Here is a 26,231-nt window from a genome sequence, read left to right as displayed (position 1 = left end):
AGCTCAACAGCTTACAGGACGAACTGCAGAGGGTCAAAAACCAGGCCGTGCAGGATCTCCTGAGTGCGGCTGAGAGGGCCGGAAGGAAGGAAAAGGCGGCCGTGGAGAAGGCCGTGAAGGAAACTGAGGAGAGGAAGGAGGCCCAGCACTTCGACTTAGGCCTCCAGGCCTACAGGGCGGGTTTCCTTCTCTGCTCCGAGCAGGTGAAGAAGATTCACCCCGACATCTCCTTGGACGGGCTAACCGTCCCGTATGCACCTCCAGAGGATGAGGAAGATGAGGAGGAAGACGAACCGGACTCCTCCCGGCCTATTGAGGTGGATGCGGAGGTGACTGTGGCCGCCGTCTCCTCGGCGGAGGGTGGCGAGCTCCAGCCCTCACTCCCGCAGGGGTCGTCACCGAGGTGGTGGCCGACGAGGAGGCCTGATCGGCAGCCTTCTTTCTTTTTTGATGATACGTTTTTTGTTTGCACAGTTGGTAACGCCTATTCTTTGTAAGCCAGCTCGGCGAAGAGAGCAATTTTGTAATACGAATATGAATACTGAATACAAATACAATTTTTGTTCAACTGTCTGTACAGCATTCTTATTTTTTGTACGCATTATTTCTGTGCTGCATCGAGAACCGAGCTGGGAATATTTGAAGTTGGTTTCCACTGCGGGCATCCTGGCTGGAACTGATCTCCAAGCCACTAGGATGAGCCGGAGTGCACCACTGCTGCTCGTCCTAAGTCTGCGAGAACCGAGCTGGAAGCTTGGTACTCAAACACTTAGGAAATATTTAAAGGTGGTTTCCACTGCGGGCGTCCTGGCTGGAACTGATCTCCAAGCCACTAGGATGAGCCGGAGTGCACCACTGCTGCTCGTCCTAAGTCTGCGAGAACCGAGCTGGAAGCTTGGTACTCAAACACTTAGGAAATATTTGAAGGTGGTTTCCACTGCGGGCGTCCTGGCTGGAACTGATCTCCAAGCCACTAGGATGAGCCGGAGTGCACCACTGCTGCTCGTCCTAAGTCTGCGAGAACCGAGCTGGAAGCTTGGTACTCAAACACTTAGGAAATATTTGAAGGTGGTTTCCACTGCGGGCGTCCTGGCTGGAACTGATCTCCAAGCCACTAGGATGAGCCGGAGTGCACCACTGCTGCTCGTCCTAAGTCTGCGAGAACCGAGCTGGAAGCTTGGTACTCAAACACTTAGGAAATATTTGAAGGTGGTTTCCACTGCGGGCGTCCTGGCTGGAACTGATCTCCAAGCCACTAGGATGAGCCGGAGTGCACCACTGCTGCTCGTCCTAAGTCTGCGAGAACCGAGCTGGAAGCTTGGTACTCAAACACTTAGGAAATATTTGAAGGTGGTTTCCACTGCGGGCGTCCTGGCTGGAACTGATCTCCAAGCCACTAGGATGAGCCGGAGTGCACCACTGCTGCTCGTCCTAAGTCTGCGAGAACCGAGCTGGAAGCTTGGTACTCAAACACTTAGGAAATATTTGAAGGTGGTTTCCACTGCGGGCGTCCTGGCTGGAACTGATCTCCAAGCCATTAGGATGAGCCGGAGTGCACCACTGCTGCTATATACTGATGTCTAAATGAGTTACTCAAAGAAGGACAATCATTTGGGAAACTTATTTTATTCATTACAGAATTTGGATGATTACAGCAGTTCTTTACAAGCCTATGAAGGCAAACAAAATTACTGATAGTAGATCCGAAGATTTCTAGAATTCCAAGCATGTGGCAGCATCTGTTCGTCGAGGGACTCTAACCGATAGCTTCCTGGGCGGATGACTTCCTTGACTCGGTACGGTCCTTCCCAGGTCGGAGAGAGCTTGCCCACGCTTCTTGGATGGGAAACGGAGGCTTTCCTCAGGACTAGGTGGCCTGCACGGAATTCTCTTGGTCGGATCTTGACGTCATGATATCTGGATATTTTCTGTTTATAGGCCGCCGCCCTGATTTGAGATTCCTCTCGGACTTCCTCAAGCAAGTCAAGGTTGGCACGGAGTCCGTCCCCATTGAGCTGCTCACTGAAATGGACGATCCTTGGGGAGGGGACGCCGATGTCAACCGGGATCACTGCTTCTGTTCCGAAGGAGAGATTGAAGGGTGACTCGCCTGTGGCCGTACGCGGAGTGGTCCGATACGCCCAGAGCACATGATACAGTTCGTCTGCCCAACGCCCTGCCTTGCCATCCAGTCTCTTCTTTATCCCCTGCAAGAGGGTCCTGTTCGTCACCTCGGTCTGCCCATTCGTCTGAGGATGTGCCACAGATGTGAATCTCTGCTCTATGTGCAGGTCAGAACAAAACTTTCGGAAGTTCCTCGAGTCGAACTGCTTGCCATTGTCCGTTATGAGGACCCGGGGGATTCCGAACCTGCACACCACTGATTTCCAGAAGAAGTTCTGTACATTCTGTTCAGTGATCTTGGCCAGAGGCTCTGCTTCTACCCATTTGGTGAAATAATCAATGGCGACAACGACGAACTCACGGCCTCCTGAGGCCGGCGGAAAGGGGCCCAGAATATCCATTCCCCATACTGCGAAGGGAAGAGGACTGATGATCGGGGCCATCGGAACGGGTGGCTGGTGGACGGCTGGAGAGAACTTCTGGCACTTCTCACACTTTTTCACAAGGCTCAGCGCGTCCTTCCTCAGCGTAGGCCAGTACAGACCTCTCAGGAGGATTTTAATGGCCAGGGCCTTGCCCCCGAGGTGCTCTCCGCAGATTCCTTCATGGGTTTCCTGCAGGGCTAACAAGGCATCACTGGGGCGAAGACACTTCAGATACGGGAGGGTATACGACCTCTTGTATAGAGTCTCGCCATCCAGTGAAAACCTCGCTGCCCTCTGCATGACCTTACGGGCCTCCTTTCTCTCTCCCGGGAGCTCTCCGCTGCGCAGATACCTGATTATCTCATCCATCCAGCACGGCTCATCGTCAATCTGCATCACCACGACGGACTGGGCGTCGATACTGGACCTCTTCAGAAACTCCATGCGAATTTCCCTGAGGGCGGTGTAACCTGAGGCTGCGAGCTTTGATAGCACATCTGCCTTTACATTCTCTGCTCGGGGGATTCTGACGACCTCAAAGCTCTTGAAATAAACGGCCAGACTGCGAACCCTCCCCAGGTACTTGATCATTCGCTCTTCACGGGCTTCATATACTCCCTGGATCTGACAGACGACGAGCTGTGAATCGCAGTACGCCTTTAGCCTCTGAGCACGGGTCTGCACAGCAAGATTCATCCCGGCGATGAGCGCTTCATATTCTGCTTCATTATTGGACGCACGGAAACCGAACCTCAGGGCATAGTTCAGGACGAAGTCCTCTGGTCCAGTGAGAACTAGCCCTGCACCACACCCTGTCTTGTTCGATGACCCGTCCACATAAACTTCCCAGAGCGGCTCTTCATCAAAAACTGGGTGCGCGATGACGGTCTCAGGCCCGGGGGGCGGTGATGCTCTGGAAACGACCCGAGGCTCTGGCACGGCCAGCTCTGCTTCTGGAGATGGAACTGCTACTAGCCCGGGGTCTGGGTCCGGAACTGTGCACTCGGCTATGAAGTCAGCGAGGATCTGAGCTTTGATCGCCGGCCTGGGTAGGAACTTGATATCAAACTCACTGAGCTCCACGGCCCACTTGACAAGCCGGCCCGAAGTGTCTGGCCGGTGGAGGATCTGTCTGAGAGGCTGTCCTGTCAGGACCTTGATTGTGTGCGCCTGGAAGTACGGCCTTAGCTTCCGGGCCGCCGTAATGAGGGCGCACACGAGCTTCTCTACTCTCTGATATCTGGTCTCTGCATCATGGAGGACCTTGCTAACATAGTAGATCGGCTTTTGCTGATTAGATTCTTCTTTGATCAGTACTGCTGCAACCGCCAAGGGTCCCGCTGAGAGGTACAGAATCAGCTCTTCTCCTGGCTCCGGCGTGGACAACAAGGGAGGGGAGGACAAATACTGCTTCAGCTCCTCGAACGCTGCTTGACATTCCGGAGTCCAGGGCGCGGTTTTTATACCTTTGATCGCATTGAAGAAAGGGAGGCATCTCTCGGCGGATTTTGAAATAAACCGCCCCAGAGCTGCCACCAGCCCGGTCAGCCGCTGTACTTCTCTGATAGTGCTGGGAGGAGTCAGCTCCATTACCGCCTTGATCTTCTCCGGGTTCGCCTCTATTCCTCTCTGGCTTACCATGAAGCCCAGGAACTTGCCTGCTCCGACGCCAAACGTACATTTGGTCGGATTAAGCTTCATGTTGTGTTCCCTCAAGACTTGGAAGGCCTCTTCGAGGTCGGAGACGTGGTTGGAAGCACTTCTACTCTTCACTAGCATATCATCAACGTAGACCTCCATGTTCCGGCCGATCTGATTTTTGAACAGCTTGTTGACGAGACGCTGGTAAGTGGCTCCCGCATTCTTCAGTCCGAAAGGCATCACCCGATAGCAATAAGTCCCCTGGTCGGTAACGAATGATGTCTTCGGGATGTCAGACTCGTACATTCTGATTTGATTGTATCCTGAGAAAGCATCCATGAAACTGAGCAGCTCGTGACCTGCTGTAGCGTCAATGAGCTGGTCTATTTTTGGAAGTGGGTAGCTGTCTTTTGGGCAGGCCTTGTTCAGGTCTGTGAAGTCTATACAGGTCCTCCACTTCCCGTTGGACTTTTTTACCATTACCACATTCGCGAGCCAGTCCGGATACTGGATCTCACGAATGAAATCGGCCTTCAAAAGCCTCTCCACCTCTTCTCTGATGGCTCTCCGTCTCTCCGGTGCAAAGTGTCTACGCTTCTGCTTCACGGGCTTGCAGGTCTGATCGACACCGAGCTCGTGGGTGCTAATCGACGGGTCAATGCCGGGCATGTCTGAAGGAGTCCAGGCAAAGACATCTGCATTGGCCCTGAGGAACTGAGCGAGATCCTGCTGCGCGGCCTCTGGCAGGGCAGAGCCGATCTGGACAACCCTCTGTTCATCATCGATGTTCAATTGAATAGAGATGAGGTCCTCTGCGGGCTGGTTGACTGTGACCTGCGCTTCGTCTCTCAGATCGTACAGCTCGATTGGAAGAGACTCAGACGCATTCTTCCCTCTCAGTGCTGCCGCATAGCATTGTCTTGATTGGGGCTGATCCCCTCTGACTTCACCTACGCCTCCTGGCGTAATGAACTTCATCTTCTGATGATAAGCGGAGGGAATCGCTCGGAGGAGGTTCTGGCCGGGACGTCCTAGAATGGCGTTATAGGCCGACTTGGCCTTAACCACCAGGAAGGTCACCATTGCGAAGGACTGACGGGGCGGCTCCCCGATAAGAACTGGAAGCTCAATCTGCCCTTCGACCTTGACAACTTCTCCTGAGAACCCGAACAGATCTGAGTTGGCCGGCTTCAGACGGTCAGCTCCGATCATCATCTGTTCGAAGGCGTGATAGTAGAGGATGTCGGCGGAGCTCCCGTTGTCGACCAGGATCTTCTTCATTTCCCAGTTCGCCACTAGCATTGTGACGACCAGGGCATCATCGTGCGGGAGGATCAGACCGTCAAGATCTGCCTCCGAAAAGAATATCTCATTTTCTGGCTCGGCCCTCTTGCTGCAGGCATGGACGGCGTTGACCTGCCGGGAATAGGTTCTGCGGGCCGATGAAGAGGTCCCTCCTGCGGTCGGCCCTCCTGAAATGGTACCAATAACACCATGAGGTTGGAGTTGAGGTTGAGGTACCTGAGGAGGGAGAACGGCCGGGGCTGGAGCCTGGATGCGGTCGCCCAGGGGTTGGGCGTCTCGAGGACTTCTGTCTCTGGGTCTCGGGTTGTCCTGGCGCTCCCTTCTGTTGTCGTTATTTTTTAAGTACCTCCCGAGGTACCCTCTGCTTATCAGCTGCTCGATTTCCTCCTTGAGATGAATGCAGGCGTTGGTGTCGTGGCCGTGGCTCTTATGGAACCGGCAATACCTGGACATGTCTTGGGTGCCTGACTCCGACGTCTGCTTCTTCGGCCACCGGATGAAGTCTTCTTTCCGGATGGCTGCCAAAATTTGAGCCCTAGATGCGGTGAGGGGCGTGTAGCGCTCCCTCGTCGGGGGGCTCCTCTCCGTTCGAGGCCGGGGGGAGCTCCTTTCCTTCCGGGACGGACTGCTCTCCTTCCTCTGGGGTCTGTCATCCCTACGCTGCTTGGCGGGGTTCTTCTCCTCTGGTCTTCTCTTGCTGACGGAATCCAGGGCAGCGAGAGTCTCCTCGACGGAGATGTACTCTTCCGCCCCGGTCATTAGATCTGCCAAGGACTGCGGATTTCGCCGGGCGACTGCTCTTCGGAAGTCGGTGGACCGGGCTCCGGCCAGAAGAGCATTCGTTGCCGCGGAGGGATCCAGGTTGGGTACCTGAAGGGCCTCCCTGTTGAACCGGCCAACGAACGCTTTTAAGGCCTCACCGTCTTCCTGCCTCAGGGCCATCAGTGAAGCCGTCGTCTTTCGAGGCCTTCTGCTGCTCATGAAATGCCGGGCCAAGTCGTCCCCGAAGTCGTCGAAATTGTCAACGGACTTGGGCTTCAGCCGTGAGTACCAATCTCTCGCGGCTCCGGTTAATGTGGTGGGGAGTGCCCTGCAAAGGAACCCGTCCGACGCCCCGTGGAGAAGCATCGTCGTCCTGAAGGTCTGCAGATGATCCACGGGATCGGTGGTCCCATCATATTGCGGGATCTGCGGCATCTTGAAGCCCAAGGGGACTGCCGCACCGAGTACCCGATCTGTGAAAGGGGGATTGCTACTAAAGATCCTTGAAGCGGGGCGGCCATGATCTCTAGCCAGCTCCTCGATTCTGTTATCGATCTTCTGGATTCTTAGTAACATCGGATCATCCCTCTGTTCGGCCAGACGGGCAGGTCTACTCCTCGCGGCTGATGGGCTCCTTGCGGATCCGGACTGGCTGAGGGGACTCCTTCGCCGGTGCCGCGATCCCTCTCCGTGCATAGGGTCTCTCTTGCTGCCCCGCTTCTGCACGGAGGGAGATCGTGACCGGTGATGCTGTCGACGAGGCTCAGGACGCACGCTCCTGTCCCGCGACTGGTGGTCTCTTCGAGTGGAGTGACGAGTTTGGTCGCGGGGTGGAGACGCGCGTTCTCTGCGGGAGCTTTCCCCTCTCTGAACAGGTCGAGAAACCTCGACGGGGTGTTGCTGAAGTGCGGGAGCCGCATTCCTGAACTGCGCAACTACCGCGGTCATTTCCTGAAAAAGAGCCCTCATTTCCCTCGGGGTCGGGGTGGGATCTGAACGGTCCGAGTGGGGCGAAGTCCGCTCCACGGCCGCCCCGACCTCCACCTGTGAGGCCAGACGCTCACTTCGTCCTTCACGGGGGGCCGTAGCCCGGGTAGCCCGAGAAGTCGGAGGTGCTCGCTTGCCGGTCTGTCCTACCATTTTTATCTGGGTGAGATTTCGAACAGCTTTTTGTTGCGCAGTCCCACGGATGGCGCCAAATCTGTTAGGCCTAAAATCGGTAACAGGTTATGGTAGGGCTGGGTGGTCCGGGCTAACGAGCCACGGCTGAATGGCTGGTTGAGTCCTGCGCTGCACAGAGTACAGACAAGAAAGAAAAGGGTCAGAGGACCAACCCGGAGTGATACTCCGGACGGGCGCTTCGACACTCAAGTCAGTAATGAGCAGGAGTGTAGAGCAATGTCAGAGCAAAAAGCTTAGAGTTTTGGTTCTCAGATTTTCAGGACCCTCACCTTAGCACAAGTGAAGGCTATTTATAGTGATTCTGAGCCACCTGTCTAGGACAGGTGGTATTTGTGAGCCAGGTGGTGGCCTCTGTATGGACCAGGTTTCATACCTAAGGAGGGCAGGTGGAGGTCCCTGATTGGTCCAGGTGTCACACCTAGTGGAGACAGGTGTTGGCCTTCCAACGGTCCTTGTGAGGGCCACGTGCCAGAAGCTAATTGGATGCTGAGTTCGGACCCCTCAGTGCTGAGTCCGGATTGCTGAGTCCGGATTCCCTCAGTGCTGAGTCCGGACCCTATCAAGCCATGTGTAAAAAAATAAATCACCTTTTTGGAGTTTGCTAAACCGAAGGAACCGTGTAACACTGTAGCAATAGCTGATTTGTTCGTTTTCCTCTTCAGTTGTTAAATCGGGTTCCCTAGCATTACTATGTTATCAGGGGGCGGAGCTACATTGAGCATAAGGGAGGCAGTTGCCCCTGCTGAGTTGGGCCAAATCCTTAATAGGCCCAACTCAATTGGGCCCAGCCCCTTCAAAATTTGAAGGCCTGCCCCCCCCCCCCCCCCCCCCCCCCCTATGTATAAGCATGTATAAGCTTGCCCCCCTTGTGCGTAAATCCTAGCTCCGCCACTGTATGTTACTAAACACTTTTAAGTCCGGACACAATTAATTTTGAGTCCAATACATTGTTTTAGACTCACAATCGGCTGTCATAATCTTAAACGAACAGGGCCCAAGGGACATTGAAAAAATCGGACTAAGACCACTATCTTATTGAATTGAAATACATAAAATTACACGGTTATTGCTCATCTAGGTTCCCCATAAGTGTACTCTCAGATTAAATATCAAGAGAATTCAATTCAAGATGATCTAATGAACTTGAAAATCCCCACATTGTGATGGAACTTGGCATAAAGAATATCTCGTAATGGTGGGTGATCCTTCACGCAATCTCCACAATGGTCTCAGTCCTCACTCCAGTAGGTTGGATGCTTCCCAATTTTTTGAAGAACTCTAAAGACTTCCTCTGATGTAATATTTCCAGTCACAGTAATCTTATTGAGTGAGATGTCAAGCTTGTAAGTCTCAATATCTACAACCATGAGACAAAAATTTTCAGAGAAGATTGAAATATTTGTATTTGTAAATCTAGTAAAGGTAAGTGATATATTCGCCCCTTTTTTCTACTTGGTAGTTGGTACTTGGTACCATGGTTTTAAATTTCGACCGAAACTAAATGGGTACGAAACCGAAATTTCTGAAATTACAAAATTTCGGTCGAAATTTCGGCAAAATAAATTCTTAATTTTGATTATTTTATTAGTTTACCCTCGAAATTTCAGCTGGAAAAACCGGTATTTTGTGGGCCAGTACCCAATTTCGACCGAAATTTCTGGAAACACCTAAATTTCGGTCCAAATCGAAATTTAAAACCTTGCTTGGTACTGCCCCCTGGCCCTCAGTGTTCAATTGAGGGGGCTGTCCCAAGTAAAAATAAGGTGCCAATATTAATATACCATTTCCCGATAACAAGATTCGCTTGTTTTGATAATGATATTCTCTCTTTATTTTATACTTTGTATTCAGTTGTCAGAATTTGTTATAATTCCTAAAAGGCTATCAACACCCAATCAGAAAGAAGGCTAAATAAAGTGAGGAGTGACATTATCAAAATAAGGGAGTCCTGGAATTATTTCCCTAAATTTAGAAGCTGTTTGGATGCAGGGATTTTTTTTTTGGATTTTTATCCATGAAAAATAAATTTTCAGTGTTTGGTAAACTCATTTTCTATGGATTTTTCTTTTAAGAAATTGATTTTTTCCAACCTTAAAAGTTTTTCTTGTTTTCAAAGGAAAACTACAAACTTAATAGATCCTAGGATTTCATTTCCCATTAATTTTTTCCATGGAAAATGTGGCCCATCTGATCTACTGAAGGTGCACATTTTTTGTTTAGTAGTTATACACCACATATTTGGTGTATAAGCTTTTAAACCAAAGCTTTCAGAGAGAGAGAGAGAGATGAACTTGATATTTCACAATTGATAACGGCACTCCTAATTTTATTAAACGTTTCTTTTTAGTGTTTATAGCTTTTGGGGGAAAGAGGAATGCTAAACTCCGGAGCGTCCTTGCAAAAATTAAGTGAAACGGTCCACCCATTGGCTGTGCGCCACCAAACTCTTTGACTTTGAAGCCACTATAAATGCAGTTTGGTGACGTGCAGTCAATGGGGGCGCCCTTTCAGCTAATATTTGTAAGGGCGCCCTTGAGTCTAGCATTCCTCTTTTGGTAATTCTAAGTTTCTAACACCTTTAAGAGGAATGCTAAACTCAGGGGCTCCCCCATTGGTTGCACGTCTCACCAAAGTGATTTAATGTTCTCTGACTTACATTTTCCGGTGCTACTATAAATCCACTTTGGTCCCAACTTTCATCTATATTGCAAGGGTGCCTTCGAGTTTGCATTCCTCTACCTTTAATAGCTAATTAGAAAAGTGCAAAATAGGGAGTGTGGACATCAATTTCAGTAGCTATATACTGCTTTAGAAATTTTCAATTCAGTAGCTATCATATATTGAAGTGTAAAAAAAAGATGCAAAATGGATACCTTCAATCTTTTTTATGGCCTTCTTGATTGCCTTGATGCACCTCTCACAGTGCATACCAACTTTCAGTTCCACAACCTACAACCCAAATGTAAGACTTTCAATAACACTTCCAAAAGACTATAAAAAGGACTGATTCATGACAGAGAAACCCTACTCACAGCCATGGAAATGGAGCTTTAGTTGTGTAGAAAGAAGATAGTTTCTTCAAGATGCAGGAATTGGGTATTTGAGTTTCTAAGTAGTAGTAGGAATTAGATGAGCTGATGTGTTGAGTACTTTAAGTAGAGTGTAGAGGGATTCTTTACTTGGATTGGAGGGCAACATGTACTTTCTGTAAAGGAGAAAAGCATTCTCATTGCCTTCTGTCATAAAAGTAACAAGAAAGCAGTTCCCAAAGGCATCTAAGTATGGAATGAAAGATGGGTTCTCGATCTCTTATTAGGTGTGGTTTGAAATGAATCAAAACCCATTTCGATCCATACTTTTCCTTTCTATCACAATGCTCTTTATATGCCACTTTTTTTTTTTTAAAGGTCGTTTTATATGCCACTTTTTAGCTAGGTAGGCTAAAAGTGACGAAATGAGTTTCCTCTCACTTGAGTAAACAAGTCAGAAAACAGTGTACTGTCACTACTTTCGGGCAGAAAAAGTTGGTTTTGTTTGCTTGCAGAAGAAGTCTCTTGCTTGCATAAAATTCTCTCCATAGTTTATGCTTACTTTCAGCCAAAAGCCATGGCCACACATGAACTAAAGTTCATGCATTCCCACTGGTAGGAAAAGTGGGGTCATGTTAAAATGCATGGAGATTTGCAAAAAGGTAAAGATTCCAAAAGGAGCCCTGTGAGCATACAAGAAGCTGTGAAATTTTTAAGACTTTGGTGGGGATATTCAGTAATTTTACCTCTACCACTAGCACTCTCGGGTGATGTGGCGCGCTCGAGATCTTCTCTCTAAATTTCTTCAAATCAAAGAAATTTGTGGAGAAGATCTTGGGGAGATCTTTTTGCCCTTATACCAAACCCCCCCAATATTTGCAAGACAAACCAAACAATGTTTCTTTCTTCCACCCTTAATCTCCCCGTTGACTAATCTGCTTTAGATCTCCCCTTTAATCTCCCCTTTGACCGCTGGGATATAGATCTCCCAACGAATTAATGGCATCCAATCAGAGCGCTAAGGAAGAAAATAGAGATTTAAGTTATACACACAGCATATGGTGTATCTCCATTTTTGCCAAATTCTACTTGTCCTTCTTTGGAAGATAGTTTTGCCAAGAAAAATTAGACTAAATTGTTGATTTTCGAGGCGTCGATCTTATAGGTGAGTGTCCAGTGCGTATAGGACTGAGATCATGAGGGGTCACCTCGTGATGGTCTGCAAGATCAACGGTCTTGATTATACATATGTGTACATGTTCACGATCCATAGGTTGATCGTTGGTAATTAATCCCGATCATAGTTAGCAAAACATATAGGGCTAAAAGTTGACACATGAAAAAATATTTATCAATGCATAACATCAAATTCTATAACAGTAAAGCTAAGTTCTGAATCACCACACTACCACGAAGAGCCTCCTACATTGTCTTTTTTCTTGGAAATTACTAACTGATGTCAACATATGAAGGTCTTAGTAATGGAAGTAGTTATAAATTACTCACTCAATGCATTTTGCATGCAAATATGTTAGGGCCGTTTGGATACCCCTTGGATTTGAATTTGGATTTTTAAATCCAAATTCGGCGTTTGGCAAGCTTTTATGACATCTGGATTTGGATTTGAGTAAAATCCACAAGATTTACAAATTCCTCATGTTAGTGTAATTTTTTGGATTTATAAATCCTTTCTGCGAGAGGTTATTTATAAATCTAAATGTGACCCGTAAGGGGTTAAAATGACCAAAATATACCAAAGAAGTGTTAAATGACTAAAGTACCCACATGACATTAAAAAATGATCAAAATACGTCGTATTATGTAAAATGACTAGAAAACCCCTGGGTCAGGCAAAATGACCAAAATACTCCTATACCAAGTAAAAATGAAAAAATACCCCTGAGTCGTGCAAATGACTAAAATACCTTTATGACATAAAAATGATCAAAATAACCTCATATAGGGTAAAATGACTAGAATACCCCAAGATTATGAAAAATTACTGAAATACCCTTATATCAAGTAAAAATGACCCATGGATCATAAAAAATGACTAAAAATACCCTCATGAGATAAAAATGATAAAAATATGTCATATTAAGTAAAATGACTAGAATACCCACGGGTGAGGCAAAATGACTGAAATACCCCTATACTAGGTAAAAATGAAAAAATACCTTCGAGTCGTGCAAAATGACTAAAATACCCTTATGACATAAAAATGATCAAAATAACCTCATATAGGGTAAAATGACTAGAATACCCCAAGATTATGAAAAATTACTGAAATACCCCTATATCAGGTAAAAATAACCCATGAATCATAAAAAATGACTAAAAATACCCTCATGAGATAAAAATGATAAAAATATGTCATATTAGGTAAAATTACTAGAATACCCACGGGTGAGGCAAAATGACTGAAATACCCCTATACTAGGTAAAAATGAAAAATACCCCCGAGTTGTGCAAAATGACTAAAATACCCTTATGACATAAAAATGATCAAAATAACACCCCAAGATTATGGAAAGTTACTGAAACACCTCTGTATTATGTAAAAATGACTAAAATGACTAAAAATACCTTCATGAGATAAAAAAAGATAAAAATACGCCATATTAGGTAAGATGACTAGAATACCCCCGGATCATGCAAAATGACCGGAATACACCTATACCGGGTGAAAAAGACCAAGAACCCTGAGTCATGGAAAATGACTAAAACACCCTTATGACATAAAAAATGATCAAAACAGCCCCATATAGGGTAAAATACCCCTGGATCATGGAAAATGGCTGAAAAGCCGATATATCAAGTATTTTAGGGCTTTTTTGTTTTGTTAGATTTCAAATTCAAATCCAAAGAGCATCCAAACAAAAAAAAATTAATTTAGATTTGAAATCCAAATCTATACGTGATCATCCAAACGGCATTATTTATAAATTTGTGAATTTTAAAATTCTAGATTTTGAATCCATGAATTTTGGAAATTCAAATTCACCTTCAAATCCAAATCCAAGGGGTATCCAATCGGCCCTTATGGTAAAACACTTCATTACTATTCTTGAAGCTAAGAATAAGATGAGGTTTTATATGGTGTGTACCTGTCAAGTTCAGTTTTTATTTTATTTTGGAAAAGTACAGTGGAACCCACTTCATTGGATGATCGAAACCATTCATTTGTTCGACCATAACATTAATAGGATGTACCCTGTAGATCATCTTCATAGGATGAACCAAACTATCCATTTTATGAAGGTTTCTATGATGTGTAGTCCTACTAAAAGATTGTCCACGGTCAGCTGATGTTACTCGGCAACAAGGCGAGATAGATGCTTACACCTTTACGCTTAATATGCTACAAGCTTCTAATTTCTACTTTGGCTAAGATCATATCAGTAGTTAGATAAGAGAAAATGATATAGATTGTCCATGGTCAGCTGATGTGACCCGACAAGGTGAGAGCCTTCTCTGGGCTGTTGCACGAGAGAGGAGCCACATAGGTTCAGTTTTTGTCTTATTCATCGAATTCATCTTAGGTGGCTGCTCTCTCATGTCCGCGAAATTCCTTATGCGATGGTCACTAGCAAATCCCAGCATATTTATCTAATTTGATCAAGAAACTGAACATGAGCATACTGAAGTATAAAGGTTTAGGTGAAAATAATTGCAATAATCAGTAAAACGCCAACAAAATTTCGAGCTTAGGGTGTTTCCCAAGGGGATTTTGTGATTTTTTATTTTTTTCTCTTTCATTTGATGATAGAATCTCATCACATGGAAAAAAGCCAAAGTATGAGACTACTGCATTCTGGTAAAGCTCAATATAATTGGATATGTGCTTTCAAATGCCCATCTGCTATACCTGAAAAAATCTGCTTTTATTTCATTTTCATTCCACACAATTCTCAACCCAAAAAATTGTTTCCCAATAAGATCAGTAAGGGCTTTGTATAATGATAATCTCAATACAGACTCTGAAGAATTTTGGTAAGATTCAAGAAAAGAACCCCAGCAGACAAAAAAGGGTAATGGACACAGCATCAAGTGGACACTGAAATGAAAAAAAGAAGCTTTAGGTTAGCCACAGGAAAAATGATTGTAATAAGCCAATACAATACCCTATGTCTCAAAAAAAAAAAAAAAAAGCCAATAAAAGTAAAGCAAATCAAACTAAGGTAGACTGCAGATAATACAATTTGCTTTAAAAAAAAAGAAGACTGCAGATAACGCATGAAACAAGAGCGAGTGGCCAACAGACTTTTGACATATTCAGATTTCAGAAATGCCATTCTCCTCTTCTTTTGTAACATATACCTAAAAAGCATGATAACACGGCTATACAAAAAAGCTGTGTTGCTTGAGCTTGGGTATGTTGGGACCTGGTTTGTGCTGCGCGGTCCCGATTATGGTGAATGAAGATAAATACGTCACTAATAACTCAGAATTGAGTATTTCAATTTCGAAGCCTAATTAATGTTATGCTTAAAATGAAAGCAAGCAATGAGCAGCGTACACTCAAACCAACAAAACCCACAGAAATAGGAAATATGACCACCCACGCGCAAGCCAGTAGTCCATATTCTGCGTATTGGTGTGGTGTTAACAGCACAAAACATGAATCAATGGAGGAGAAAGGAGCAGAATGTGATTTGGTTCCTTTCCAGAGTCACGGTTAATCCCCCAATGAAGGGCATTTTGTTCTCCTTCCAAATCATAACAAAGTTGGACATAGATTCAAGTCAAACAAAGAAGGGAGAGCAGTTATCAAATTGTTTAAGATGCAGTAGTGCCAGTGTGTGTATATACCCATGCTGTTTATAAAGACATACAATACATCAATTCAAAATTGAAAAAAAAAAAATCCTGTATGTGGAAAATCCACTTTAAGTAACCAACCAGCATTCAAATGAAACTCGTGACAAAAATGAAACTCATGACAAAAATTCAGAATAGATGGAGGAATTTCTACCTACCACATACCAACTAGAGCATCAGAACCACCTACTTAGGCAAGGGAAGGTCTCGAATTTCAAATATAGTGTAGATGACACTTCCAATCAAGACCATCCAAATGATAAACCTCTGGGAGAATTAAATTTTCTTCAAAGAAGAATACAATCATCTTGTAGGGTCCATTTGAGATTTAGGGTCATTCAGCATAAAATGGCCAGGACTGAGATAGTTCAAACTCGGGACATTCATTGAGAAAGCAATATCAGACCAAACCACAGCAAAATTTGAGAGTAAATTGTAACAACATGATGAAAAGGAACCAAAATACATGCTATATTTTGAAGGGACCCAGATAGGTGTCTTCTTGTATTTAACTTGAAAGTTGGAACACATGATAATTCAGACATATACTTGTCCAAACAAACAAGTCCTGAGCTGGACACTTCAAAGACAAGAATTGTGTCCTAATTTTTCCCTTGATTATTGCCTTCAAAAGGACACAACAGGTCTCTGTGTTGGTTGCAAATGATTTCAAGTATTTTAGGTGTTTGAAGGGGAAGAGAATGTCAGAACCCATTGATGGACAGCATTCCTATTTTTAAAAGGATAACTAGATTAAAACAAGAGAGGATTACAAGCCAACTTCAGGGGTTAAGGACAGCCCCATGTTCAAGGGAAAAATTAAGACACAAACTTGAGGTCCGACCTTTGATGCCAGCGCACCTACCCAAAACAAAAAGTGCACTTCAGGGGGTAAGGAAGGCCCAATGTACAAGAAACCTCTAAGTGCTCCTGAATTAGTGAGGCAATCCACCAACGAAAAGGATAAGAACCCATCTTTACACATCTCTCTAATCTCATCAATGAATTTGCCTCGCCTCCACAGAGCATCTCCATTGCCTGTAACCCAAGACAAAGTGTGAGGAGTTGGCTTCAACCACAAGATTTCCCTCCATCTGGTTAAAGAAGATGCTAGTGCCCCTATGGAGAGCATGAGCATCTGCCCCAGAGGGCATCCGTAAGGACTAGGGGTGCAACTCGGGTCGGGTTGGGTCGGGTTGAGACCAACCCGACCCCGACCCGAGCAACCATTTGGTCAACCCGAACCTGACCCGACCCGAGTTCCAACCCGACCCAACCAGAGATTTTTAGCTTAAAAAATTAAAAAAATTATTAAAAATGTTGGGTTCACTCGGGTCGGGTTGCCCAAGCCCTCAACCCGGATTGAGAAAACCCAACCCGAACCTGAACCCAAGCCCGACCCGAACTCAACCCAACCTGACTTTTTCCCGGGTTGAGCCCGCCCAAGTTGCACGCCTAGTAAGGACAATTGGGCCAGCAAAGGAGTAGATGATGGTGCCCTTCAAAGTCTCCGAAATGCCTCCAAGGCCCGCCTTGCAAGGGTTGCCAAGAGAGCAATCGTCGACGTTGAGTTTGACCACATTCTCCAAGACGCGTCTGAGAAATTGATTTTGCATGCCAACCATCTATGGAAAGAAACTCTATCCTCAAAGACTTGAGAATTCTTTTCCAACAAAATTCCCCACAATACAGTCAAGGGGGTGAGGTGCCTAAGGATCGAAACCATGGATCTGATACCTCTAACTAGCTAGTTCAATACCAAATCTTTAATCAAGTTGGGGAACGCCCATTGAATATTGAACGATTCAAACATATGGCTCCAAATGAAAGATGAAACTCTGCAATGAATGAAGAAGCAGTGATTGACTTTTCCTCTGCTTCACAAAGGCCGCACATGTTCACTAATTAGATTCTGCATATTTGGAGCATGTCCATTGTGATGATTTTGCAAAGCACATTTGTCCAACTATGGGAGGGGCTAACGATCTCCAAAGCTTTCGCAAAAGAAAAGGTGTGGTGAAGGGGTGACCCAAGAAGAAACAAGAAGGATTTGAATGTGAACAACAAGCTTATTGGGTCGGGGATACAAATCCGCCGGTCGAGTTGAACCTAAGATATGAGACATTCCTGCAAGCTGCACAGAAGGTTAGTAAAACAAACTCTTTCAGATCTTTAAGGTTCCTATAGAACTCTATCCCCTCCCCCCCCACCCACCACCCCCCCCACCCACACACACACAGAGTAGCACTCAAAGACTGTAGCACTTTTTTCTTAGCAATCCTAAAAATGCTCGAATAGGCAGGTGACAAAGGGACAATTCCTAACCATCTATCGTTCCAAAACCCCACTCCCATCACAACACCCACCCTAAATCTAATCTCTTGGGAAATGTTTTAGAGCAGGGACTCATGGAGTTCCATGCCTCTGAGCCTCAACTTCTACCTAATCTAGCAACCTCTGACCCATCCATTGCTAGCCGGAGTTTAGATGACTTTTCTCCACAAGACACCTTCCTTTTCTCCAAAACACCACGACGACTAAGGCTTTGTTCTTCTAACCAGGTTTCCAATCTCTAAGCCCCCTTCAATCTTTGGTACGAGATCCTGATCCCATTTCACTAATGTTTTAATTGTTTTCCCTTCACAAAAAGTCTTTTTTGTGTTTTGCAAGTTTTTTTGACACCACCACAAGAATGCCTCCTTCATTCTTTGGTAAAAGATCATGTTCTCATTTTACTAGATGGTTAGATTTATTTTCCGTTACTCATAAAGTCTCTTTGATGATTTTTGGGTATTTTTTTACACCACCACAAGAATCTTAAGCATTGTCATTAAATAAATCGTTAGGTTAGAAAGGGTGGCATTAATGATGGTGACGTGGCCCCCAAGAAATAAAAAAGACTTTTTTCACACTGCAAGCTTCTATTCCATCCTCCGACAAAGTGGACAAAGGAATACCAAAGCCTAATGGCACCACAAGATATGAAATCAGAAGAGAAGGCGTTGAACTGTGTTGCATGGATTTGGATTCACGTGTCAGGATCCAACACAGATTCGAGATGTCGGATTCGGCAACCCCAAAAAGTAGGATTCGTGGATTCGGAATTTTTAAATAAAATAAAATTTTAAAAATTAAAAATTAAAAAATTAATAGATACATACATGAAAATTTTGAAGGTGAAGGATAGGGGTGTCAATAGATCCAAACAGTCTGGTGGACTATCCGAATCCGAAGTTTAATGGACAGGACCTAGACACACTACTAGTATCCATTGAAATATTTCGGATCCCGATCATAGGATCCGAAAAAAATAACTGATTGGATTGATCCCGATCATAGGATCCAAAAAAAAAACCGATTGGATCCAGACAACTAATATAAGACCACGGGATGGTCCGAAATCTGATATTATTATAGTATTTTATGAAAATACCCTTCAATTTTATAACATCAAGTATTATTTCAAGGGTATTTTAGTAAAAATAAGCCATATCTATTTTTCGAGCTATTTCTATTTTCAATATTTTGTCATTCATTTTGTCTCAAGTCCTGAGTCAGCCTCTTCTTTCCCTTCTCTAACCATTGACTTTAAGTCTCTAATCCGCTGTGTCGTTGCCGAGTTGTAACTCGCGCTAGCCCTCTTTTGAGAATTTTAACTATGTACAGTGTAAGTAGGACCTACAAGGACACTCCGATGGACAGTCCGATTTGAAATGGATCGTGACTAAGACATGGGAAGTAGGATCCCAAGAACACCACGAAGCCGATCCAACCTATAAGGGATTTGAATGGATCAAGACCGAGACATAGGCGGATCCGATTCGAAGTGGATCCGTTGACACCCCTAGTGAATGATCGAGGTGTTAAGAGTTTTTTTATTAAGAGAGTAAAAGGAGGAGCCCAACTATTGTCAGGATTAGCCTTAGTCAATTTGAGCCGGGTAGATCCTTTCACCTTCATGAAAATTTTCTAAAGGATTCATTAGCCGACCCCAACTAGTTTGGGACAAAGTCTTAGTTGAGTTGAGTTGAGTGGTGTAGAGTCGAAGGAGGAAGGGGGGGTCAATGTTCCAAGGTCGAGGTTCGAGGAGCTGGGGTTTTTATTAAAAGAGTACATGCCCTTCCTTCGTATGAAAAAAATTAAGAAAACACATTTAAAAGGAAAATATACAGGATTCACATTTTAAAAGAGACAATCATGAGTTGGATTCACCCGGAAAAAACATAATTCGTGCAGGACACGGCTACAACAAGAATCCGGGTGTGTCATATGCGAATCCATGTTCAATTTGCATGTGGAGGCATCTCAACACGGATTCAGCATAAGGGTGCAAAGAATCCATGCAACACAGGTGTTGAACAACCATAATGGACACTGTTCTCGAAGTTAAGCCTAATCCATTCAGCAAGAGGCACGCACCAAATGTCTTGAGAACGAGATGGGAGGAAGTAGGCAGTGATACCGAGCCAATAGTTACTAATGACATTTAAGAGTGTTAAGGAAAGGTGAGCTCTTTCAGGCCCTTTCAGAAACCTCAACAATAATCCAATTAATAATAGAACCCAACTTATTCTTTTACCACCTATTCTTTCCAACAATAAAACATGTAGAAGGGAACAAGGTTGACCACAGACAGGCCAGAGTGTTAAGGAAAGCTGAGCTCTTTCAGGCCCTTTCAGAAACCTCAACAATAATCCAATTAATAATAGAACCCAACTTATTCTTTTACCATTACGTGGTTGTCGTATTCTTTCCAACAACAAAACATGTAGAAGGGAACAAGGTCAACCACAGACAGGCCAGCCTCTATTACCAATACGTTTACATCACCAGGATCAAAACATTCTAATGGATGATAGATCTAAAGCCTGTGCAATGACATATTGACATTAAACAGGCCAAAAAATAAATTGGAACAATGGAAAATGGAAACACAAGTTATGATTGAATATATGATAACGAGCATGCCACAAAAGCAGCAATCCAACTCATCACAGCTATTACGATTAGCAAGTTGATTACCAGTGAGGAACTTACTATACCTCACACAAGAAAGAGAAGGCGATGGATCTCATGGATGCCATGGATTTCCAAATATTTGGAAAGTCCAAGTGGGATGGACTAGCTAAAAGCGAGTAGGACTCGAAATAAAATATCCCATTATAACAGGAGTCCAAATCAGCTTATCAAGATAAAAAGGGGAGGACTTACCTGAAAAGTCAAAAAAACTCATAGAATATCCTACGAGAAACCCCAGATGTAATGATAGGAATAACTATGGGCGTAGCAGCAGGACAATCCATATAATAAGCCACAGATGCCCTTAGGTGAAAGGCTCAGCCGAAAAAATGGGAAAACTCGGGGCAAATTTGGGGCAACCTTGCCAATGATCCATCTAAAAGAAAGTTTCCACACCATTACCCACAAAAATATAAAGATTGTTCGTGAAGGTTCTAAATTCTTAAGACTTCCAGGCTAGGGATCCAGATGTACCAAGCCTGAGGCACCTACCCTTCAATTGGTATTTGAAGCGCATGATCTTAGACCAAAGGTCATCCATTCTAATGAATAATAGTGCATTTGAAGTGCATGACCTTAGAACAAAGCTCATCCACTCTATCGAACAATCACCACAACAACTTGGCAAGGAAGACTGGATTTTGATGGCTGATGTTGTTAACTCCAAGTCTGCCAACAGACGTAGGCTAAAAAACCTGCATCTAGATTATCAGCTGCATTGTCCTGATGATCATCGTTCCAGAGGAAATTGCGAAGTATTTTGTTCAATACCTTTCGCAACAGAAAACAGAATTCTCAACATAGATACGTAGGTTAGAATGTTGAGAAATGCCTTGAGGAATGTGATCCTACCAGGAAGGGATATATATCTCCCTTTCTAGCTTTCAAGTTTAGATTCAATCCTTTCCATCGCCGGACCCGGATCCCAATCATGAGGGCATAATTTTCCCCTCTTAAGGAGAAGGCTAATGTACTATCATGAGAGAGGCCACCTGAAGTTCAGATGAATATTTTCTAGCAGTGTACCAATCATCATCTATCTGTTGTAATACATTGTTACGTTCAAAAGTGAATTTCAGCTGCAACAAAAGTATCGATGTAGCAACCTCCAGACTTTAAAAATTGGCTAAAAAATATTCAAAGAAGATTACACAAATATAAATAAATAAGAAGATCCTTCACCTCGAAATATCGCTAAAGTTAACCATCTCAACACCATGAGAATCATCACCAATGATGATTATATCAACCACATATACAGAAGGATAACTCCACAATGAGAGGAACAAGAGGCAAAAATTGCCAAATTATGCTCACTACATAAAATGCAAACTCTCATAACCGCTGCGCTAAATTTGTCAAACTACAATGAGAGGGACAAGATGTAAACATTGTCAAATTATGCTCGATACATAGAACGGCAACTCTCATAACCATGGCATAAAAATTTTCAAACTAAGCCTGAGGAGCCTATAGACGATATAAAACAGCAAGAAGTTGACAAACATGAAGAGCTTTATGTGAGGGTATTATTGTAAAAAAGTGAGGAGTTTTTAATTTAGGGCTTTAGAGCTTTCTTGGTTTTTTTTCCTCAATATATATGTAACTGAGTTTAGCTTTGGGGAAGTTTTTGTGCATATTTGGAATAAGAAAGCTAGGTTTGTAGAAGCTTGTGTTGCTTTTTCTGTTCATGGGGTTTTCTTGTAGAGGAAGACTCCAGTTTCAAAGATTTCTGTAATATTTTTTGTACAATTTTTGGGGATTTGATCTACGGTTGTAGAAAACCTAGATTAAATCAGTAAATTTTCATCCTTTTGATTTGTTATTTGTTGAAAGGTTAGTTGTCATTTTTCTGTAGTAATTTTCTTTTCTTTGATTTCAAATTTGAAGAATTATATTGATCATTGTAGTCAAGAGCTACGACTATTGGATTTTATTTTTATCATAGGTTGCATCAGGTTCATTCGTATCAAGAGCAGATAAATTTTAATTTTGCAAACTAAAACACCATTAATCATGCAATGCCCCAACCATTCAACAAAAAAAATCATGCAATGCCCCAATATCAGATTATCAAGCAGTTGCATCAGATAACAAACCAAAACATGTGACCTATCAAATTCCTCCGAACATTCAATCAAACCCAAATGCAACTGAATGTAGGTTAACCCTACTAAGACCAAGAATCCAACTCACATTGCTAGCATTCACATAACAGAGATCATATCTAATCAGACTTATTTTAAATCACCCTTCAACTCATCCGAGTCAGAGTCGCTTGCATTATAACCTAAAACAAAAAATAATAATTAAGATCCACCACGGAAAAACGAGCCCATAAAAGAAATTCAACCAAGAAGAGAAAAGAGAAGGCAGTACTCACCAGGGTGCTTGTCACTGACTTTCCAAACCGATGACCGATTCTTTGATGCTTTAGTAATCCAAACCCTTCCCTGACATCCCAACAGAAAGATTAAAAAAAACTCAATAATTAAATCTTAAGCAAAAGAAAACACCTTAATAACCAGAAGTTATGAAAGGGAAAACTTAAAAAAACCACAAAGCATCATATCTTTAACAACCTATAGACAACAAATCGGAAAACTATTGACAGGAAAGAAAATGAGGAAAGCAAGAAATTACACAAATCAAACAGCAACTACAAGCCAAAAAAAATACCATTTACACTCCACAACATCTAGAACAAATAAATAAATTAATAACCTAATGTTTCCCCAAACCCAATTGTTACTTCCCTGGATGGGTCCCAATTACAGTGAAATAAATTAGTTTGGATTTTTATAATTTTTGGACTTTGCATTCTAGTTGTTTTGTATCGGTAGGAGTCTTAGAGACGAGGGTTACAATATCTAGATGGGCTTGGGTAGGAGTTTTAGAGGAAGTGGTCAAGTGGCTACCAAATGGGTTTTCCATTTGGTATAAATACACATAAGTAGTCTTTTGTCAAAACAATGAATGAAGAAATTTATCTCTAAAATTGTGTTCTTGCACACAGAGGCCTGACCCTTCCCTCGAAGTGGGTCGAGAGGCTGATCTTCCCTTTTTGAATGGAGAGGCTGATCTTCCCTCTAAGAAGATCAATCATGTTGCTAACCGATTTGGGTTCCTAATACCAATAACACAAACAGGAATTTTGATATGATAGAAAGAAAGGAAAATCCTATGTTACAAGCCTAGATAGGTCACATTTAGGGTAGAATAAATTAGTTTATATTTTGCAGTATTTAATCTCTAGTTATTTGGTATAGATAGGAGTCTTGGCTTGAGTAGGTGCTCTAGATGATGTGGTGAAATGGGTTTTATATAAATAACATGTAACTATGTAAGTAGCTTGTTTTTAAATCAATGAAGAAACTTGTTCCATAGAGTGTGTCTTTGTGCACAAAGGAGGACTAAACCTTCCCTCGAAGTGGGTCAAGAGGCTGATCTTCCCTCTAAGAAAATCAATCATGTTGCGAACCGATTTGGATTCTTAACAACCTAAAACAGTAGAAACAGTTGTACTAAAACTATATAAAAAATAAAAAAAGAACAAAAGAAAACCCAGTAATAATCTAGAAATCATAGATCACCTTATGCACATCTTTGGGAATTCCATAACCTCTGAAGTACATCTGCCCCACAAGGACCTGCATGCCAATATCACCAGCCCTTGCCTCTTTGAGAGTGTCCTGAAACCACCGTTTCATACAGTCTGAAACAACCTCTGAAAGGGGAATCCGATTCTCCCTTTGTGGGCCCTCCATCTTCCTAATCTTTCTCTCCAAATAACCACCCTCCAAAGATTTGGAGAACTCGGGAGAGAACTTGATCTTTGATCTGGGTATTGGGAATTTTGGACCGTTGAGATTTTGTGCAGTGACCCTAGCGAAATCCTGGAGCTTGGTTACCGAGGGAAGTGATTTTCCCATAAAACAGAGGTTGAAATCTTAGAAGAAAGGAAGAGGGATTTTTTATAACCCTTTTGATTTCTGGGTTTACGGAGTTATTTGGTTCCCATTTCTATAGATTTTAAATTTGGGAAGTAATATTGCAGAAACTTAAACCCTTCTCTGCAAAAGGAGGAAGATAAATAAGTGGAGAAGAAGATAAATAAATAAAGGCTACTGATGTTGGCACTACCATGTTTTTGATAATAGCAGAAATTCGGCATGTCTTTGTCAAAAGTCATATGTTGGAAATATTATATTATATTATAACATCAAACATTTTAATATTTTGGGGATTACCCATAAATTTATTTTACATTTTTACAATTAGCACAAAGTAACATGGGTGGTTGACTAATTTTGAGGGTGTGTGTGAACCAGTCACATATACTCAAAATAATAGAATAATTAGGGGTGCAACTCGGGTCGGGTTAGCCTAACAATGGCAATGGGAGGTCCCCGAGTTTATTTCATATATTTACCCCTCGAGGCAACAGGGTTACTACCCTTCGATCTCCACAGAAGAGAAACCACCTATCTATTTGGTAAATACTCTCTAATACCTTATATAAAAATACGGCCACCGATAATATGAATTATAGAACCTCAGTTGCATATGTAAAATTGTTTTGACTAAGCAAAGTATTAGGACAGACCACATTTGGATTGTTGTAGTTGGGAATCGGAATCGACGCCCAATTCCAATTCCTACTTTGATTCCACGTAAATAGAATGGAAAAAATTAAATAAAATATTTAATCAAAAAGCAATAAAAAAATTTATTTCGACCAAGCGAAATCAAAATACCACTTAGTAAGTGGGTAAACAAATTTCAGTCCCTTCCCCCTTTAATTCCGTTCCGGTGTCATTTCCGCTTGTTAATTACGATTCTTTTATTTTGTTTTTGTTTTTTTTTTTTGGAACCAAACAGCAGAATCAGAATAGGATACAAATTTTAGTGCCTGATTCCAGCAACCCAAACACATCTTAGCATCTCCATGTTGAGGCAATCCCATACATGGTCCACACGATTTTAGTAAAAGTTAAAGGCAATCACTAGGCAGAGAGCCTTGTTACTATTTTCTTGGTAAGGTCCAATGCACCATACATGTAGCACTGTACAATGATCATTTTTACTGATTTTTTTTACCATTAGTGATTTGTTCATTTTTTTTACTTAGAAAAGGTAATGAAATTTTATTTATAAAAATGACTGATTAGAGTAACAAAAGGGGAAAAGATGTCCTCTTCCAGTGAATATAGTTCTCGTTGTGCTAGTTTGGTAGGCTTACTGTCACCTGGACGCCACTAGTGATTTTGTTCATAGTCTTTGGTTGCCTCGTTGATTAGCTCACTTGCTCAAGGTATTGACCAACGACTTTTAACTATCCAAATATGGTAGAACCAAATGCCATGAATTGCTTAGTAGGGGCCACTAGATCAATGGACTTGATCACTGTAAATATAACATTTAAGATAGACTGATCATATTACCAAAGGTAACATTTAAGATCGGTTCCAATGGGGATAAATAAGGGGTAAAACATTCGTTTACTGTCTACCTGAAAACTATGACTCTTCTACTTGGAGTAAACTCACATACTTCATTTTACCTAGTAAATAGGTTGCCCTCTCCCCTTCATTTACCTCTTACCACTAAAAAACCATAGTAAGTATGAAGGGGTAAGTAATTGGGTAGGTTTGTACATCCAAAGTAAAAAAAATGAGGAAAAACAAAGAATAAAAAAAATCTTAAAAATAAGGGGGAAATTTATTTAAAAAAAGAAAACCATTTGGGTGGCGTCGTTGATTGGCTGATTTGAATATTGATCAACGGTTTATAATTATCCAAACATGGTTGAACTAAAGGCAATAATTTCCAAGTGGGGGCCACTGGATCACTATAAAGTTCCACTTTTTAACACAGACTAATTATGTTACCAAAAACCATGTTACTAAAGAAAAATGATATT

At 42.9% G+C, this 26,231-nt stretch overlaps 2 protein-coding genes across 2 annotated transcripts; both read right to left on the bottom strand.

The window, feature by feature from the left end:
• Positions 1–8,452: 8,452 nt before the first annotated feature.
• Positions 8,453–10,629, bottom strand: LOC143851516 (Heavy metal transport/detoxification superfamily protein). The gene is made up of 3 exons (XM_077360970.1): positions 10,472–10,629; positions 10,313–10,388; positions 8,453–8,796 (listed from the first exon to the last, which is right to left on the bottom strand). Exons 1-3 carry the CDS (start codon positions 10,475–10,477, stop codon positions 8,669–8,671), a joined length of 210 nt encoding a protein of 69 aa, XP_077217085.1. The 5' UTR covers positions 10,478–10,629; the 3' UTR covers positions 8,453–8,668.
• A 3,702-nt stretch (positions 10,630–14,331) lies between these two features.
• LOC143851695 (uncharacterized) lies at positions 14,332–24,425 on the bottom strand. Its single transcript, XM_077361177.1, has 4 exons — positions 23,902–24,425; positions 22,692–22,761; positions 22,505–22,598; positions 14,332–14,525 (listed from the first exon to the last, which is right to left on the bottom strand). The coding sequence occupies exons 1-3, from the start codon at positions 24,238–24,240 to the stop codon at positions 22,546–22,548; spliced, it is 462 nt and encodes a 153-aa protein (XP_077217292.1). The 5' UTR covers positions 24,241–24,425; the 3' UTR covers positions 14,332–14,525; positions 22,505–22,545.
• Positions 24,426–26,231: the final 1,806 nt, after the last annotated feature.

The sequence above is a fragment of the Tasmannia lanceolata genome, unplaced genomic scaffold (assembly GCF_043159265.1).
Source record: "Tasmannia lanceolata isolate RefF3 unplaced genomic scaffold, GAP_Taslan_0.1 ptg000018l, whole genome shotgun sequence".
Classification (NCBI taxonomy): Eukaryota; Viridiplantae; Streptophyta; class Magnoliopsida; order Canellales; family Winteraceae; genus Tasmannia; species Tasmannia lanceolata.
Note: the sequence above shows the minus strand (reverse complement) of the source record. Positions and strands in the feature narration are given on the sequence as shown.

Coding starts and splice junctions, on each gene's coding strand:
- LOC143851516 (XM_077360970.1), bottom strand. Junction 8,797..10,312: donor GGCCATAAAAAAGATTGAAG/GTATCCATTTTG, acceptor TCATGGTTGTAG/ATATTGAGACTTACAAGCTT.
- LOC143851695 (XM_077361177.1), bottom strand. CDS start 24,240: ATGGGAAAATCACTTCCCTCGGTAACCAAGCTCCAGGATTTCGCTAGG. Junction 22,762..23,901: donor TTCCCAAAGATGTGCATAAG/GTGATCTATGAT, acceptor TTGGGATGTCAG/GGAAGGGTTTGGATTACTAA. Junction 22,599..22,691: donor AGTCAGTGACAAGCACCCTG/GTGAGTACTGCC, acceptor TTTTTGTTTTAG/GTTATAATGCAAGCGACTCT.